The 19,230-nt window shown below is 44.1% G+C and overlaps 1 protein-coding gene across 1 annotated transcript; it reads right to left on the bottom strand.

Moving 5' to 3' along the window:
• Positions 1-3,734: 3,734 nt before the first annotated feature.
• On the bottom strand, positions 3,735-18,471 carry LOC309361687 (ras-like protein family member 11A-like). The gene is made up of 4 exons (XM_081896767.1): positions 18,037-18,471; positions 12,798-12,854; positions 7,719-7,801; positions 3,735-4,841 (listed from the first exon to the last, which is right to left on the bottom strand). Exons 1-4 carry the CDS (start codon positions 18,431-18,433, stop codon positions 4,374-4,376), a joined length of 1,005 nt encoding a protein of 334 aa, XP_081752893.1. The 5' UTR covers positions 18,434-18,471; the 3' UTR covers positions 3,735-4,373.
• Positions 18,472-19,230: the final 759 nt, after the last annotated feature.

The following is a 19,230-nucleotide window of genomic DNA, read 5'->3' as shown; positions in this document are numbered from 1 at the left end:
CAAATAAGCCTCTGCCTGCGAAGAGCATCCATTTGAAGGCAGACTGAGAAAACTATTTGAGGGTGGGGGGGGGAATAGAGGAAAGCGTGCCCTGCGGCAAAGATGAGGGCTGGTGTTGTATGTCCATAGCTGTCAACCTTCCCTTTTTTTGGGGGGGGGGGGAAATTCCCTTATTCCAGCACCATTTCCTGCTGCTTCCTGCTTCTATCCCGGATTGTTAGATATCCCGTAGACTGTCCCCAGGACAGGAGAGGCTGCTGATCCCTTATTTTCGAGGCTGCTGATCCCTTATTTTCGAGGCTGCTGATCCCTTATTTTCAAATCTGAAAGTTGACAGCTATGTGTATGTCTGTCCCTCCCTCTGCTGCTTCCCATGAAACTTCTGACCCAGCCATGGAGTTGCCCTACAACAGCCAACTCACTGTTCCCTCACTCCCATCTCCCATCCATAGGCTGGCAGACATGCTGCACCCAGTGTCCCTGGGCACCTGGGCCAGGGTGACAGGGAGGCCTCCCCCACGGCACCTCTTTCTCACCTTCCTTCTCCTCACAGTGATCCCTTCATGCTGTGGCCTGGCTTCCCCTCCCCTATCTCTTCCTGCTTTCTTCCACCAGCACCATGGGCTTCCTGCCTTCTGCAAGAGCATCCAGAGGGAGGAGGAAGAAGGGACGTCTTGGTGTCCTTTGGGTAGGCCTTGACGTTGCCCACAGCAGCCTCTGCCCATGGGGAGAAGCAAGGCCATGTCAGGATTGGGGGTGGGTGGTATGAGAGGGGAGGAGGAAGATGAGTTCAGGAATTGGTTCAGGAATTGGTTCGTGCCGGGGCTCAGCACCAGGAGTTATTATTTGGGGGCTCTGGAAAAAGGTGCCAGAACTGTGTTCCAGTGTGCTCCAACTGAAAAAAAAGCTCTGAATGTGCTTCATGACTGGCTGTCCCTGTTCACACTGGTATTTTGTTGCTGCTCCTTCAAAGGCTGGTAGGCTGGCCACAGAAAAAATGCTACTGCCTACTGCTTTAGCCAGCTGATTGCATATGTGAGGTAACAGCAATGCAAGCTGGGAGAAGAGCCAGCACAGCTTGCAGATTTACATGCATCCGATTGGCAGATTGAACTGCATGCATCTGATTGGGTGGGGAGGCTTCTCATAGTTCTGCACTATAAGTGCTGTATCTTTGTATACTGCTTAGAGACTACTACGGATAAGTTGCAAATAAATGGTATAAATAAAATGAAATAGTGCCGTGGAGTCGTCATTTCTGAGGGACTCCTGATTGACTAGAGTTCATTACCAGGGAAATATAGTCAAATCAAAGGTTCAGTGGCATCTTCTGTCCTCCCGCAGTCACTCCTATAGGAATTTGTCTCCAAACATTTTTTCACCACTGGAGACAGGGCTGGGACCTATATAGCATTGGAATTGGCTGATCGATCAGCACAGGAGATGGACAAAGGTAGGGCCAGAGCAGTAGAGCATGCAGAGATGTGGTGGGCAGCCTCCTCTGTGGCCAGATACTTTTGTGGAGGCCTCACAGAAGTCTTTTATATTGTGAAATCATTTTTCATGGCACACTTCTGAGGTGTAAGACTGGGCGATATCTGGTTTTCAAGATCACAATATATCACCAGCTAAACACTGCAATATATCACAATGTGTCTGAAAAGGATGGAGCTTGTTTCCAACTTTGTAATATATCAGCAGCTAAACATTGCGATATACTGACATATCACAATGTCTGAAATAAGGATAGAGCTATGTAGAAGCCTTGGCTGGCTTCATGGTTTCCCCCACATTGTGTTTTTTTTTTGCATAGCACGCACAGACATCACGATTCACAATGTAGTGCCAGGTCAAAAATTATGAAGCCAATACTGTGATATGGACTTGAAACCAGTTTTGGATTATATATTGCTATATCGCCCAGCCCTACTGAGGAAATGGGATGACTGAGAGACTTGCAAAGATGAGAGATATAAAACATGAGCTTTATTGGGCATGTGCCAAAATAGCGCCAAGACCATGTGTCCAGTTGAGGGGATGAAGCAACTTTAAACTTTTTTTCTGTCCTTTTCCCAGGAGAATAATCTGTGAGTCTTGTTGACGCAGGCTCCATGCAGTAAGTGTGTTTAGGATAAGATTCCCGGTCTCTACAAACTTAACTGAATTAGGGGCCCAAGCACTAAGCAAGGAGCAGTTGAATTTGAGGAAACAGAAGAACAAGATTCAAACACATAATGTCCAGTTTGACCCAGTTATATTGTATCAGAAAAATACCTTCCACTGAAAGCAAACTAGCTTCATCATAAACAACCTAATGTTAGGAGTGGGCAGTGAGATTGCCAGGTTTGCTGATGATACTAAATTGTTCAGGGTCGTTAAAGCAAAAAGAGATTGCAAAGAGCTTCAGAAGGATCTCTCTAAACTGGTGACTGGGCTGCAAAATGGCAAGTGAAATTCAATATAAACAAGTGTAAAGTGATGCATGTTGAGGCAAAAAAAAAAAAAAAAAAACCCACACAAAAAACCTTCATTTCACATATATATATACATCCATGGCATGTTGGTGGTAACAAACCAGGAACAAGCCTTTGGGGTTGTAGTGGGCTGGTGAGATAACTTGAGTACTGAGCAAAGCTGGCTTCCCAAAATTCTTCACCTTCTTTTCAGGTGGCAAAACTAGGGTAAGTGGGATATTTCTCTAAATATTATTAGAAGTGAGGTGGAAAATTCCCCAACAGTTTCAGAGGCACTGGGGGTAAGACCTCATCATTAGCAGTGGCACGATTGAGGACTCTTTTTTATAAGTGTTTTGGTTTTTGCTGCTGCTAACACAGGTAGCAACAGCAGAACTCCTGTGTTGGCAATCTGGGGCCCATTTTTGTATCCTACAAATGGCAGGAATGGCAGAGAATGTTAAGCAAATTGGCCCTCTTTCTCTGGGAGAGGGAGAAAGCTGAGCACAGCTCTTCATTTTATTCTAAATTCACCCCAGCTGAAAATTTCAGCCCGGCTCTGCATGGCAAAACAAGAGTGATGAGTCCAGTATGGATTAGCCTCCCTTAATTTTGTGCCCTCTGGATATATTCCTATCAGCCAAGGCCACCATGCTGGCTGGGATTGATGGGAGTTGTAACCAAAAACTAGAGGGCACCAAGTTGGAGAAGGCTGAATTAGGCCAGCAAACTGGGTTGCATATACTTGCAGCCTGATCACCATCACTGTGGAAATCAAACATATAGTTCCATCCATTTAATATACCTTTTGTAGCTACCAGACCAGGTAGATGGTGAAGTCTCTACAATTTTATGATATGGCAATTGCAGTTGGGACAAGGCAAATGTTCCTTTAAATTGGCATTAAGTGTACGCAAAATGCCCAGAATCGAATACAGAGCTAAGCACACATTGTCTTAACTATTTTATAGTGGCGTTATGCACTTAAGCACCATTAACTATGAGTTGGAATAGGCCTATTGGGCACTGCCAAGTTCTGGTTCATCATATTCATGGGTAGGCAACCTAAGGCCTGGGGGCCGGATCTGGCCCATTCGCCTTCTAAATCCGGCCCGCGAACAGTCCTGGAATCAGCGTGTTTTTACATGAGCAGAATGTGTCCTTTTATTTAAAATGCATCTCTGGGTTATTTGTGGGGCCTAGGAATCCGTTCATCCCCCCCCCCCAAAATATAGTCCGCCCCCCCAAGGCCTGAGGGACAGTGGACCGGTCCTCTGCTGAAAAAGTTTGCTGACCCCTGATCATATGCTGATCACACTGCTAAGCGAGGCATTCAGTCCAATCTTTAGTACCGTCCTAGATAAAACGAGAACTATTTTTCTCAAATGTGCCAGTGCAGTAGGGGTGAGATGAAGTTTTGGTACTTTTCTCTTCTAAGGTAAGCTCTTAAAAACCTAGTTGCGCAGGTTTTCAGTATGGTGAAGGGTGTGTGTTGGCTTGTGCCACTGCAGTCAACAACTACCCCTCCCATCTCTGCATCAGTTTTGCAACTCTGTTTAATATGTGGGCAGGTGTTATTTGATTGAATAAACATGCATGTGGCACTGAAAAATGAGGGAGTAAAGAGAAACATGGGGGAAGAGCAAGGTTGATTGGCTGGTACGGCTACATGTCATGTCAGTTAGGAAGCTAAGCTCACTGCATGGATGAAGAACCTGTCTTTAAGATGCCATTAGTCTCGGTGACAATTTCGACACAAAAGGCGCAGCTCTGAAAGCTTGCCATCCAATATCACCTTGTCATGAAGGGATTCTTTCGTACAAAAAATGCTGGCAAAAGAATGCCATAAATAGATATAAATATCCCATTGTCTTATCCCTCCTCTTAAGGCCCAGGCCAGGCTTGCTACTCTGAGATACATCAGAGTGTTGTGGCCGTTCTCCCCTTGGAAGACAAGGCCTGCTTCAGCCGCCTTTTCAGATCCTGCATGTTGGGGGACTTGGGCCGAACAAGATGAAGCCCTCTGCGTTTCTCGCCATTGCAGCTCCCAATCATCCTGCTCATCTCTTGGCAAAGCTGCTTAAAGGCATCGTGAACCTCCTCAAAGTTCTCCCGCGCAGACAACTCGTAGTTAGTGCAGCCCAGCTCGTTTGCCAGCTGGAGGCCTTCTTTCACAGACACCTGCCTGGCTCGCAGCAGGTCTCCTTTATTGGCCATGATCAGCAGAGGGATGTTGGCATTGGGGTGGATCTTCCGGATATGCTGGTGCAAGGGGCGGATGGTGCGGTAGCTGTTATGGTCCGTGATGGAATAGACAAGCACAAAACCATCTGCCCAGTAGATGGACCGGTTTATTTGTTCCTGGCAGCAGATAGTGTCACTCTCGTCCTGTCAACAAAACCAAGAAGAAAAAAGAAGATTCTGGTTGGGAAGGAACAATGGTGCCAGGGAGAATCAGAAGCTCAAACTAAACCAGCCTCCCCGATAACCGTCCATCTGCGACAAGAGAAGTAGTCTGGTAATGAACTGGCAACAGTGTAGTTTCTTTGTCCCAGTAGTAAATTATTCTTAGGGCCCAGTATCATCACCCATAATGATTTGGTGGAGGAGTCTTCCCCTTTGGGGATTTCTGACCTGCTGGACTCAATGCCTTCTTTCAGATACAGTGGCACTTCAGGTTACATATGCTTCAGGTTACAGACTCCACTAACCCAGAAATATTACCTTGGGTTAAGAACTTTGCCTCAGGATGAGAACAGAAATTGTGCTCCAGCGGAGCGGCAGCAGCAGGAGGCCCCATTAGCTAAAGTGGTGCTTCAGGTTAAGAACAGTTTCAGGTTAAGTACGGACCTCCGGAATGAATTAAGTACTTAACCTGAGGTACCACTGTACTGACTCCCCCCTACCCCCCCAGTATATTGTCCCCTGTCCACCCTACAGAGAAGGATGTGAGCTGTGGCAATCTGTTATATTTGACTGGCAAATAATCCTCATGAGGAGATCATTTTTCAAACAAACATACACCTGTGAATATATATACATATATATTTTCAAAAGATTAGCAGAAAAGAGCAAAATGATGTCCACAGGCAACTGGAAATTTTCCTTTTGTTATATCTGATAGCAGCCCAGAATGAAATTGGTGCAATAATCGAAATGGAATGTAGCCTAACGAAAGATAAAGGACAGCGGGGGTTTTCTATTTTTTGCTTTAAAGGAAATGTCTTCTTAATCATTTATTTCAACCAGAGACACAAATAGTTACTGACCATGCACTTTTCAGACAGCATTTCATCAGCCAACAACCTACATTATCTCTTTCCTTTTGGCTTTCTCTTTCAAAGAATAATGAATTAGGCAAAACCGATGCCCTGTCTGAAGTATTCTCTGGAACTTCTCGAAATTATGAAAGCACAACTACCACTGCTCTGCTTATGACACCCTCATCCATGCCAATAAAAGCTCTATTAATCTGGGTACAAAGAAGAACAAAATTACTTAGCATTTGGGCTGGAGACAAACTCCAACTTTTCCAAATATATATTTTTTAAATTGTGTGCTGGAACTGTTCTTAAGAATCCCTCTCCCCGGTCATGTCTGCACTCAAAATGGCCCAGTTATCTGGTTGCATGTAATATTACATAACCAATATCCTACTTTAAAAGCTTTGGCCCCTTTAAAAGCTCATTTTTAAGAGAGTTGAAAGTAGTATGATCAGGAGGCGCTGTTTCTAGCTGATAAAGATGAAAAGTCCTGAGGTTTAAATTTGCCCAGAAGTCCGTAATCCTTGGCTCTCAGTTTTCATTACCAAGAAAAATGCACTCTGTGGATCCTCAGAGGCACTTTCCCATCATACTAATCCCAGTGATTTTGTAGTTATTATCCCTGGTACTGAAAACTGGCCCTGCTTCTGAGCCATCTGTGATAAACCCTGGATCAAATTAAGTCCTAGATCAAATTAAGACTTTCTAGCCTTACCCAATATGGCACCCTCCAGATGTTTCTGACTCCAACTCCCATCAGTCTCAACCACCATGGCTGATGACTAAGATGATGGGAGTTTTGTTCAACCATGTCTGAAGGGTACTAGGCTGGGGAGGTTGGTGCATACACTCACCCCACACAGACACACCTCTGATCAAATAGGTTGCGAAGGCTTTTGAAATGTGAACAAAAATCATTGTGTGTTGAGTGTCTACAAGAGCAGTAGCAATGCTTCTTTCTTTCCACCTTCAGAAGTACTGTATCCAACCCAGGTCTGATCTTTCTACAGCCAGCTGGTGACAGAAGGTTGTCTCCTGTTCCTCAGTTACCAGCCACAATTCTGTTGCCTCTATATATCAGGGATGGGGGACCCTGTGCCTCTCCAGATGTTGTTGGACTACAATTCCCATCATTCCTGAGCATCGGTCATGCTAGGGCTGATGGAAGTTGCAGTCCAACAACATGTGGAGGACAATAGTTTTCCCATCCTTACTCTAGGCCAGGAATGCAGAAACTTTGGTCTTCCAAATGTTGCTGAACTAGTGAATTACAATTCTATTCAGCCTCAGCAAGCATAGTCAGTGGTTGGGGATTATGGGAGCTGTAATTAAGCAACATATGGAGGGCCAACGGTTTCCCACACCTGCTCTAGGCGATGTGGATTACTCTAGTTTGTCTAATTACACACTATAACTCCTAGACCTAGTTAGCTTTCTAGTATATTTTGTTTATTTCCTTAAGGCACCATTGTACCTCCCCTCCTTGTCCTTTTGCCCCTCATAATTCCTTAAAATTGCCTGTGGGGGTTATTGTGTGTATGGTGACTTAAAGGGAACTTCATCAAATGCCTAGGCCATTTGGCTTCACATCACGTGTGTGTATCTGAGAGACTCAAAAGAGAAAGGCATGCTACGTTGGGCTCATTACGAGACAGAGGAAAGCTGGATGCTCTCTTCACCTTTCCTCTGAGGTATTTGTCTTGCACCCTCCAATGTCACTTCTTCCCAAATGAAACATAAGGGAAGGGTGGTGGCCGTCTACTTGAGCTCCCACCCTTGGCATAGCTGCTGTACCCTGACTGGTAGTCATGGCAGAATAATGGAAATTTAAAACAGGGGCACCAAGCCAACCAATGTTGCTGAACTCCAGCACTCTGACCATTAGCTGTGATGGCTGGGGTTGATGGGAGGAGGAGTTCAACAACATCTGAAGAGCATCACATTGGCTACTTCTACATTAAGACTTCTTTTTAAACATCTCAACATTAAAAAGCCATTTTACCTCCAGTGAAACGAAGGGTGTATCCTGAACTTGCAAAGTGAGGTGCTCTCCATCGATGGTGAATTTCCTGGAATACAGTGCACCTGGCAAAAAAGAGAGAGGACAACCGGATGGATACATGGAATATTTCCCATCAGAGCCTGCGCAACCCAACTGGTAACTAAGCAAAAACCTGGGGCAGCCATGCTCCCAGCCTTATGCTATGCAAATGCTTATTGGCAGAGAGAGCTGGTGCCTGCATTTTTGGACATGGTACAACGGGGGGAATTTAGAAGTTCATAAGCTGGGCTAAATTCTTTTTGCACTAAAAGATGTGAGAGTGAGCCCCAAGTTGTTCAGAGCACATGCATGGATATAAATAGGGAAGAAGGATTGCAAAGACAGGTCTGGTAAGGGAAGGGGTTGGGACAGTCAACCACTGCATTAGGGGACATAAAAACCTATGCTAGGCAGATGAAGGTGATAGACTACATGGGACTGGCGGAAATGACTGGCAGAATCCGAGACCAGGGAAGAGAGACGGCGGAAGAAGATTGGAAGAAATTTAAGGACTATCTTAGGAAATATTGCAAAATTAATGAATGTTAGAATGATGTTGGTTTAGAAATTAAGTGGTTTTCAGCTGTAATGATTAAGTAAAAAGAAAAGAAAGGTTAAAAATTAAATGAAAATTAAGGGAGAGGATTTGTTGAATTAATAATTAGAAATTGGAATACAGAAAGGGGAGGTATGAGGAGGTCGGGGAAGTAAGTTATAAGAAAATAAGGGAACGAAACCTTATTTGTTTTTAAATAGTTTTTAGTTTTGTATTTTGTTTTTTTTATATCTGTTATTTTTTGTGTTTGTATTTTGTTTTTGCTATTGTTTTTTTTTGTATAACTTTTAAAACTTCAATAAATATCTTTTTAAAAAATAAAAATAAAAACCTATGCTTGATCATTGGGTTGCAAGGTGGCAGTGTGAAACCTGTCACCGCACGCAGAATTCAGCTTTTGGCATATATTGGGAAGTGTCAGGGGAAAAAAATACTTCCCCATATTTAATTCCCCCCCCATTCTGAGTGTGGTGATGGATGCAAAATGCAGATTTGCTAAAGGATAGGCTGCAAGGCAGCCTTTTCTTCACTATCAATACAACAAGCTGACATGGTTGTAAGTATGCGTCCTGGAACACACCTACCTCCACGCAGGGGGGAGCTAACCTGGAGCCCTCCAGGTGTGGTTGGACTACAACTCCCATTATCCCTGACCACTGGCCATTGTGACTGAGACTGATAGGAGTTGGGCCCAGCCAACAGCTGGAGGGCTGCAAGTTTCCCACCCCAATACATATTTGTAGTGCCCCAATGCCATTGCTTTCAGCAGCAGCCTGAGCAGGTGTAACATTTCCTACTGTGGAGACAGGCTGCTGTTAAAGGCACAGAAGTACCACCAGTTTAAAATCTGGAACAGTTATGCTTTAGGAAGTACATTTTCGGATTCACTTGAGATGAAAACTTCAGTCACAAAATGTCTATCTCCATCTCCAAGTATGCTTCCACTTTGATCTGATATTTTTTCTGGCACACTTGGTAAAAGGTTGCAGCTCATGTTTCCACCAGGTAGTCATTTAGCACTTACCAAAGCACTGGGGAAGCTTAATCCAGTGAGAATAACTTCTATGGACCTTTGCCAACCTGGTGCCCTCCAGAGGTTTGGTACAGTTGTGCAGAGAGTTGCAATCCAAAATGTCTGGAGGGGCACCAGGTTGAATAAGGCTGTAGGATTTGGTTCATGGAAGGAGGTGTCTCTCTTCTGTGGAAGACATTTGTTTCGAGCTCATCAAGGCATTTTACAGTGAGATAAATTCCCCATGGCCAAGTTTCCAACATCTGGATTTGATATTAAAAGAACATTGTTTGTGCAAATAAATCTAAGAATGTGTGTACAGTACTTCTACTAATCTAGGTAAAAGACCCAGTATAGTGTAGTGCAGGAATGGTCAGGTTGGTGAGAAGGGGTCCTGGCATGCACCCAGCCTCACAGCAGCACAGCTGTTACCTCCTCCCAAGAGAGGAAGGTGCAATGAGGTGTGTAGGTTAGCACAGCATGGGCGCATCAAGTGGGAGCACCAAACTGGTTCCACCTATGCAGCCAAACAGTGGCAATGTCCCTGCTGCCCCACACCTCTCCTCGTAACTGGCAGTGACCCCACTGCCAGGCCAGGTGCGTGGTGGCTCTGCTTCTAACTGATTGGTCCTGGTGGTGTAGTGGTTAACAGTGTTTGGATTATGTTTCCAGAGAACTGGGTTCAAATCCTTCCTCACCCATAAACAGCATTGCAAGGATCTCTAACCTTACCTCATGCAGCTAGTTGTAAGAGAGGTATAGAGAACCTGGGGCCCTCCAGATGTTGCTGCACTGCAGCTTCCACCATCCCTGGTCATCAGAAGCTAGCTAAGGCTGATAGGAGTCCATCAACATCTGGAGAACCACAGATATCCCCTATACCTGTTGTAAATGGGAAGAACCATGTGCAGAATCTTGAGCAACTTGGTTGAAGGGCTGGGGGATAAATTAATTTAATAATAATAATAATAATAATAATAATAATAATAATAATAATGGAATGAATAAATTATTTTCTGGTAGTGATCATAGTGCTGACTCTGATATTGGTGGTGGTACATAGCCATCACGATCACTCATCTTCTCAATGGGAGGAAGCATTCAGTCGCACAGATTTGTACTTGCAGATTGAAATGGTACACTCCAGGCACTGTTTTACTGCATCACCAGACCAGACCCTCCCCCTGGACTGGTTTTAAGTAAGAAAGCAGGCAGATGGGTTTGGAGAAATTAAGTCCTGGAGGTGGTGATGCAGTGTCCCATTTGCTCTAATGTGGCAGCTCTTCTGGGAGCCCCGTGGCTGCGGCACTTGCCCCACCATGCTGAGTGCTGGCATCAGGCCTGACTGGAAGAGTGAATACACAGGCAGGAGAAATGTACCTGGCTTGGAGCTGACACCATTTTATAAGTAGCCTATGAAACAAAGTCCAGACAGCATATTATTCCACTTCCATAACACATCAAAAGGAGATGTCTGGGTACTTCCAGACACAAATCATATTTGGCCCTACCCTCCAGCAATGGGAGAAGAAGTATTTCTCTATGGCCTCAATTATATATGACCACCTGTTTCCGATCTATAACATATTTGCTTCTGCTTGAAGGATTGCTGAAGGGATGGTTGCTTAATGGAAAAAGCATGCAGCTCCCAGCAATGCTTCTCTAGCAGCCAAATCTTGGAAACATAGAGATTTGAAGCACAAATCCTGTGCATGGTTACACAGAAACAGAAAGAAGCACCAACAAATCAAGTACATGAGCAAAAGATCAGCCCGTTGACAGCCTTAAGAGCAAAGGTGAGGAATGAAAAGCCCAGCAGTACATTTTAATCAGATGAAAGGGACAGAGCTAGAGGGGTGAAGTTTCCAGTTTTTCATTTATCAGTCAGGAGGGAGAATTGACATTTGATCACTCCAAGAGTCTTGTGGGACCTAAACAACAAAAGGCTGCAAACCTACATAGGTTGATTTAGAACCCACCCACTGCATTTTGGGTAGGGGGAATATGTGGTGTCCAGGAAAGGTGTCATAGGACCGCAGCCAAAGTGTCTTGTGGCACCTTAAAGGTAAGCAGCTTTCATGGACTAGGGACCACCTCATCAGATCCATAAAGAGTTAATCCTCAGTTGGGAGATGCCTGTCAATCTCTTGGATACCACAAGTCTCCTTTTGCTGCAACAGACTTCAGCTGTGGAATTTGCCATGTCCAGAAAAGTTTCTTAAAACTTTTGATTTTGTCATGGGCCCTCCTTCCTTCAGCAGCCAATTATTTTTACTGGGTTCAGTGCAGTTTTTACTGGCTCCTGTTTAGTCTTTGTTTCCTTGCTGGGTCATCACTGGCCTTTGTCCCCTGCCAATAGCCCATCCAGCTAGCTCTGCTGAGCAGCCTTGGCTCATGGGCATAACTAAACCCAGGAGGTTTCTGTGATCGGCAAAGTTTGATCAAACCTTGATTAATTCTCACTTTTACTAAATCATAACACATTTAAGGGGATCTAGTGTTGCCCCCCATCTCATAACATATCAAATGCTTTTTTAAAAAAGCTGGGGGGGGGGGACAGTTGGCAGAGTCACCTTGTTGTTATTAAATGTACAAGGACAGGCTAAGCTGCCATTTTGCTAGTCAACTGACAAACCCACTTACATCTATTTCAGTCTTGCCCTTTTTGAACAGCGCTAAAAACAGAAATAAAGTCTATATTTCAGGTTGGTGCTTTTTTAAACACAGTGTTCATTTCCACTGCTTGTTGGAAATGGAGAGCTGGATAATGCTTGGCCCTCTGTCCATTGATGGAAGCAACGATCTTTTGATCCTTTTTTTTAATAGGAAGGGTGTCAGCCAGACTCATTCCTCTGATCCTATTCTGTTAAAGTGAATAGAGTATTAGCTTAAGAAAAGGAGCGGGGCTGTAAATAATTGGACTTTGATTTATTGTTTTCATAGCCAGGGGCAGTTCACTGAAAATATGCACATTTTAGACAGCGTTTTAGCATTTTCTTTTGCCAGTGATCCACAGCACTAAAAGAAAAGAAGGCTGGCTCTGGAACAGTCTTCCCCAACCTGGTGCAAAAATCCCATCATCGTTGACTATTTGCCATGCTGGCTGAGATTGATGGAAGCTGTAGTTTGCAGGATCTCAAGGGTACCAGGTTGGGGGAGGCTGGTTTAGAAACATAAGAACATGATCCCAGCAATTAGCCTATTCAACCCATCGAGTGAGGGACCGAAGGAGCCAGGTATTAAAAATTGGAGCAGCCCCAAATCCTTTGGCTGGGTGACCTATGCAAACAACAACAACAACTAAGCCACATGGCAAATTAAAATCTTTATTTTCCAACCATAAGAGGAATAGCAATCAATTCACCTGACTTGACCTGTATATTTTGACCACATGACCCTTCGTTCTGTCCCCAGGACAGTTAGACACAAATACATTAGTTTTAATGATGTAGTGTTAGAAGGTTAGACGTACCGGTATTGGCCTCATAGTCTCCAATAAATCTCTTGGTGAGGAAGCGTACAATTAGGGCTGCAAAACAAGGGGAAAAATGCCGCTTTTTAGTCAGAGTTAGAAAATGTCAGAAACTGCAGCCGCAGGCTCAGAGTGGTAATTAAACACCTGCTTTCATTCCATGTGCTACACACATTTCATTGACAATAGTGCTAGATGGGAACATGTTTAGCAACGAAAGACCATTGCTCCAGACATGTGCAATGCAGTCAAGAACCACTCCTCAGTATGCACCAAGGTTTTGTGACCACAACAGGCATCACATTTGTATTTATTTATTTATTAAGATTACTGCAATGTGTTATACGTAGGGCTGCCTCTGAAGCTAGAGCAAAATTCAGCAGCCAGATTGCTCACCTGGGCAAGATGGTTTGAAAATATTACACTGATCCTAATCCAATTCCACCGGCTACCAATTAATTTCTGGGCCCAATTCAAAGTACTGGTTTTGACCTATAAAGCCTTAAATGGCTCAGTACCTCAAGGACTGCCTGCAAACATCATCATCATCATCATCACCAGTGCTTTCTTCCCCTGGTGCTACAAAAGGGTACGCATACCCCTAAACATTTTGTGAATCTTTGTACTTTTGTCCATTTACTGTATTTATTTTTTCCAATATGAACTATAAAATGGTGGTTTTCTTGAGTCAAATTGAGAGTACCCCTAAACGTTTTTTAAAGAAAAAGGCAATAATAATAATAATAATAATAATAATAATAATAATAATAATAATATATTTATACCCCGCCCATCTGGCTGGGTTTCCCCAGCCACTCTGGGTGGCTCACACAGGAATATTAAACAGAACAAAACTTCAAACATTAACAGCTTCCCTAAACAGGGCTGCCTTCAGATGTCGTCTAAAAGTCAGAAAGTTGTTTATTTCCTTGACATCTGGTGGGAGGGCGTTACACAGGGTGCGTGCCACCACCAAGAAGGCCCTCTGAGTCTCTTCTTCATGTGCCACCTTCACAAGAGGTCTGGAGAATGGCAACATGAGAATGGGCCTTTTCAGTAGTGGCTCCTCATTTGTAGAAGGCTCTCCCCAGGGAGGTTCAGCTGTGGTTTCAATACACACTTTTAGGTGCCAGGCAAAAAAGCATTCCTCTTCATCCAGGGCTTTGGCTGATTGACATCCGATGCTGTGGTGGTGGTGGGATTATTGGTGGGTTTTTTTGGTTTTTATTACTTAATATTGTGTTTTTTATATTGTGATTTTATGTTGTGAACTGCTCTGAGATCTACCAGTATAGGGTGGTATACAAATTTAATAAATAATACTACTAATAAATAATTTAATAGTCTCATTCTCAAAGTGTCTGCCCCAAAACAAAACTGCATTGGGTCTCCCAGGGCCATTTCATGCATTACACAGCAGCAAACCTTGGTTTCCCAACAGGTTTGCAATCAAATGGGAATTCCACTCAGACACACCTATGTATGTTTTTGAGTAACATTTGCATTTGCGAATGTCTTGGTCATGTTCAGGGAAGAGATGTAGTTCTGCTTCCCATGCAAAAGGTTCAAACTCTAGCATCTCCAGGTAGGAAAGACGCCTGCCTGAAACCTTAGAGGCAATTTAGACAGTACTGAGCTAGATAAGCCAATATTCTGACCTAGTATAAGAAAAGCTTCCTTTGTTGGGAAGGCCATAGTTTAACGGTAGAGCACATGTTTTGCATGCAAAAGGTCCCAGAAAGAGCATGCAGGCAACGCTCTGTTTGTGTAGAGGGTGACTTTCAGGTCATTAAGCACATCAGCAGTTGTATATAAGCCTGCCCTGCCCTGCCCCTGAAGCCCAAAGCAACCCACGTGTTGGCAGTCATGCATCAATCAAACGTACACAAAATGGTCACTGCCTATATTCAGGAACTGCTGTGAGAGGCCCCAGAGACTTTCTGAAAACTTGGAGAATCACTGCCAGCCAGTGTAGGTGATATTGAGCTTGATGGTCTCACTCAGGATAACAATTATGCTTTCAAGGGTAACCCCTAAAAATGCTTAATGTGTGAAGTGGCCTTCAAAAATATTTGACATGACTCTTTAAAAACCACAGTATTTGTCTATGGTTTTCTTATCACTTGCTGCAAACACATTTTCTAAGATGCTGCCAATATCATGAGAGCTAGAAACTTGAAAAGTAATACCCCAAACTCTTCAGGGTTCCATATGTTGTCACAGAAAAATGACTCTTAGGCCATCATCTCCTGCCCCCATTAGTACAATTTCCATGTAGCACATGTAATAAATTATTTGTGGCTAACAATTTGGCTTGGCCTGGTGACTGTATTACAGGTATGCAGCAGATTAAGCCATTCACGACTGAGGGGAATTGTTCATGTAGTATTAGTCCCTCTTTCTGATTCCCCCCTCTCCCCTGTGAAGTTCTTCTAGAGAGACAGCCTAAGTCCCTAAGTGTATTTACAGAGTGTAGCATGGAAATGGATATATTAACCCAGACGAAAAGTCACATAATTAATCTACAAAGGAAGCAGCAATCACAGCATGAACTTTCAGATTTAAGCTTAACTGTATTCAAAACAGAGCACATTCTTACAAAACTAACCCATATGCATTGTAATGCAAACCCACTCATAAGTTCAACGGGAGTTACCGTACTTTCATAGACATGTAAACAGGCTGGCAGCCAAGGACATCATTCTGCTAGCTGCTTTTAAGGCTATATGTCTGCTATAAAACCCCCATCTATTTGTTTTCACATTCACATTTATCGTCTTTTTCATGGCTTTCTCACGTTCCTGCATTTGGGAGTCTGGGACACTAAGTTTTCCACCACTGTCTCCCTTATGTTAAGTGGAATTCCCATAGCGCCTTTCAACCCAACTTATTATTATGAGGAAATGAACCATGTGACATGCACACACACTTCACATCTATTGCTTACCACAGTACGGAAAAGCAACAGCAGATACCCACTGTTTTTATGCAAACTTTTTTGATGCAATGAGCTAGCTAAAGGTGGAACTACTCAATGCTGCCACCCAAACACAGCGCTCCCTAACACTGTCTTTTGTTTTGTACAACTCCGTATCAGCCAGAATTGGAAAACAAACCTCAAGAAGGAACCAGGCTGGTGAAGGCGGAATTTTGCAAACAACAGGCATGCTCCGTAGGGTGAATGGGAGTTGCAGCCCAAAACTTCTGAAGGGCACCAAGTTGGTAATGTCACGGTCAATGTAGGTTTGGGAGCTCACCTTTGCTAGGGTAAAGTGTAATTCCATCTTCAGTGGTTTTCAGGCAGAAGATGAGGCCCAATGACTTGTGCAGCAACAACCTAGGGTGTCTCCCTGAATTGTCTGCAATGAGTAAGGGTCCTGTGGCAGACCTGAAGAGCATCCCTCCACTACATGGGAGAATCCGTGGATATGAAATAATATTGTAATATAATATGACTGCTATACCATAAGGACATAAGAGCCCCGCAGAATTGCTCCAGCCATAATAATTTTTGTTTGCTCTTTTCATGCCTCCCCTACTGTCTTCCCTGGCAACCCACTCTCTGAAAAGTGTTTCATGCATCTCCTGTTGGATTTGAGAGCAGATTCCCAATAGCTCCTTGCCTTCCACCAACAGAACATCATTCCCCAATGCCCGGCTCATGACCCTCTGGAAGGTGTCCATCCTGCACTCTCTTTCCTGTTTTGCAGGGCAGGGTCCAAAGCACAGTTTAATAACTGAGGCACTTGGCACCCAGTTCTGCTTTCAGATAGCCAATCAGATAGCATTCCAAATTCATGGGAGCAGCGGGGTGGAGTGGGGGGGCTTTTCCTGCGTTCACTCCTCTGTACAGAAATCCCAGTGTATTGCAGAGCATTTCAGGGCCTATTCAAGGGTGGGTGGCTTATTGGTGGTAGGTAGGGATGGTCAGGTAAGTCCATTTCAGATTTTCTCATTTTTCCCATTCTTACATTTCCACACCATGTTCTGGTTTTAAGTCACATTTGTTTGTTGCTTTTTAATGTGAATCTCTCCTAATAGACACACTTGTATCTGTCTATTACACATTTCCTCAATAATTCCCTTAATATATTTTTGTATGATTTTTTTTTACTAATAAATGCATTTTTATGCATGCTTTACCGAACTATATGCATTTTTGTACCACTGCTTGGATGGAGAACCGCACTGTAAAATTTAGAGAAGAGCGAATTTTGAAGGGGTGGCTGTGTTTAAGGTCTCTTGTTCCAGAAAGCGCAAATTAGGTAGGTTCACCTTTAAATGTGAAGTGAATCCAATTTCTGCCCATCCCCAGCGGTGGGTAAGTGCCTTTACTTGTGGAGCAAAAGATCGCTAATTCTCACTCTGAGCAAGGGGGCCATATATTCAACTAGGAATGCAGTGCAACAGTAGAGCACACGCTAAAGGGTCCCAGGTTCAAGTCCTGGCATCTCCTCTTTAAAGCAGGTGATGGAGAAAACCTTCCACCAGGTGACACCCTTGAGAGCTGCTGACAGTACTGGGCTAGATGGGCAACTAGTCTGACCCGGTATAAGACAGCTTCCTCTCCCTCTTCCGTACATACATTTCATGCAAAACACTGGAGGAGCCAGACCAGCTGCATCTCACTTGGGGCTGGTATCACAAGTCAGCACAGTTGGGCATCTGCACTCTGCAGGAAGGGGGCCCTCTAACACTGCTACAGTGAAGGAATGGTGTCATGAAGGAGAGGGGCCCCTGGAAGAGGTCTTGCCCAAGGACCCTCGCAGCCGACCCTAGGCTCACCATGTGAACTGACAGAGTAATCTAGAACACCATGCTGCAGGGAAAGCCTGGCAGCAGTAGCCCAGCCCTCTTTCAAGAAAGTTTCTCTACCATGGTGGATCCTCTCATTGATGAAACCTTGATAAGCTTCCGGTGAAACCCCGTGCAACATAATACAAAATTTGCTAGTGTAGGCCAGTGCCAACGAACCTTGACCTCCCCCCCCCCCTCAATTCATCTGCTTGAAAATCTCCAGGCATTATATTTCATAGCGGCATGGGGGTGGGGGTGGGAATCTGATCTGGTTAACCTTTACATTTTGCAAGATAAACATGGGCTCGGATCCTTATTTCCATCAAATATTAACATAAAATCAGATGGCAGATGTGGAGAGAGGAGAGGGAGGGAGGGAGGGGGAGGAGGGGGGGAGAAAGAAAAGACCAGGCTGCCTCCGCAGCAACTTCTGAAGACTTACCCGTTTTGCCAACGCCGCTGCCACCCAACACAACGAGCTTGATGACTTTGTTTGCTCCACAGTCCTGGACAGGATGTTCAGGGATGGGAAGTAATAGGAAATTTGTGGAGTAATGTGACATAGTATTCCTAGGTAGGAAGGGCATGCCAGTGGAGGAGACCTGATGAGCTCTGCTGATGGGGTAGGAAGAGAACGGAGCAAAAAAGCACAATTCCCCCTTTCCTCTCTCTTCTCTTGTGCCACCCTGACAATGGAATCTCCCGGCAGTTTCATTGAAGCAGCATTTTGGAGGAAGAAAAATAGAGCAGCCGCCAGTCCCCTCTCCCCGCAAAAGATTGTGCTCCGACAGGCAGAGGGGAACGTTTTGATCATCCCCAGTGAAAACTGACTCCTGCATTCCTCAGCCAATCAGAAGTCAAAACATGACATTCCATTACTTGGGACATAAAGTCCGGGCCTCACAGTAAACTGCACTCATTTTCTGCCATTTTCACTCATTCTTTTTCTTCGCTGACCATTTTACTGGTTTAAACTTGGAACTAAGCAGGAGGAGATTATATCAGGAATAACATTTTGGGTGGGGTGGGGATAGGGAGAAGAAAATAAAATTCGCTTTGATGTCTTGCCACTGGGTTCTGAGGGGCTTCGTTTTGTGCTGCAGAAACTTTTGTTAAATAAGCAAAACCACAAACACTGAGGGAGGGAGCTCTAGGAACAATGCTCCCAAGTTGGATGGAGGCACCCACTGAAGCTACAAATTTTAATGGGTTCATCAGCACGATTAGTAATCGGAAATAGATATTGGCCATGAGTGGACTCTGAGGTAGGTCTGGTCTCCTTAAGGGACTGTAGGTAACAAGGGCTGGGTGAATTTGTCATTTTAAATTTCTTATTTTCCCAATCTTGAGTTCAGTTTTGCACATTTATACATCATTTTGCAATTTAAAAAATAAATACAAAACCCCCTCATGAAAATTCACCAGCTTTTTAGTACATTTTTCTCCAAAAAGATATACAATTTCATATGCAGTTTTGTCGCAGCGCGATTTCTGACAGGAGTGAGACCTTGTCAGTATGTAACAGCTGTGTTGGGAGACCTGTGATGCTTGCCAATCTGCCACCAGGCCAAGTTCAAGGTGTTACTATTAGTAGAAAAAAAGTGTAACAACTTGGGACCAGTTTACTATGAGATCG

This window comes from Podarcis melisellensis, assembly GCF_964234715.1.
Source record: "Podarcis melisellensis genome assembly, chromosome: Z".
NCBI classification, from domain to species: Eukaryota; Metazoa; Chordata; class Lepidosauria; order Squamata; family Lacertidae; genus Podarcis; species Podarcis melisellensis.
This window is presented reverse-complemented; position numbering and strand designations above follow the sequence as displayed.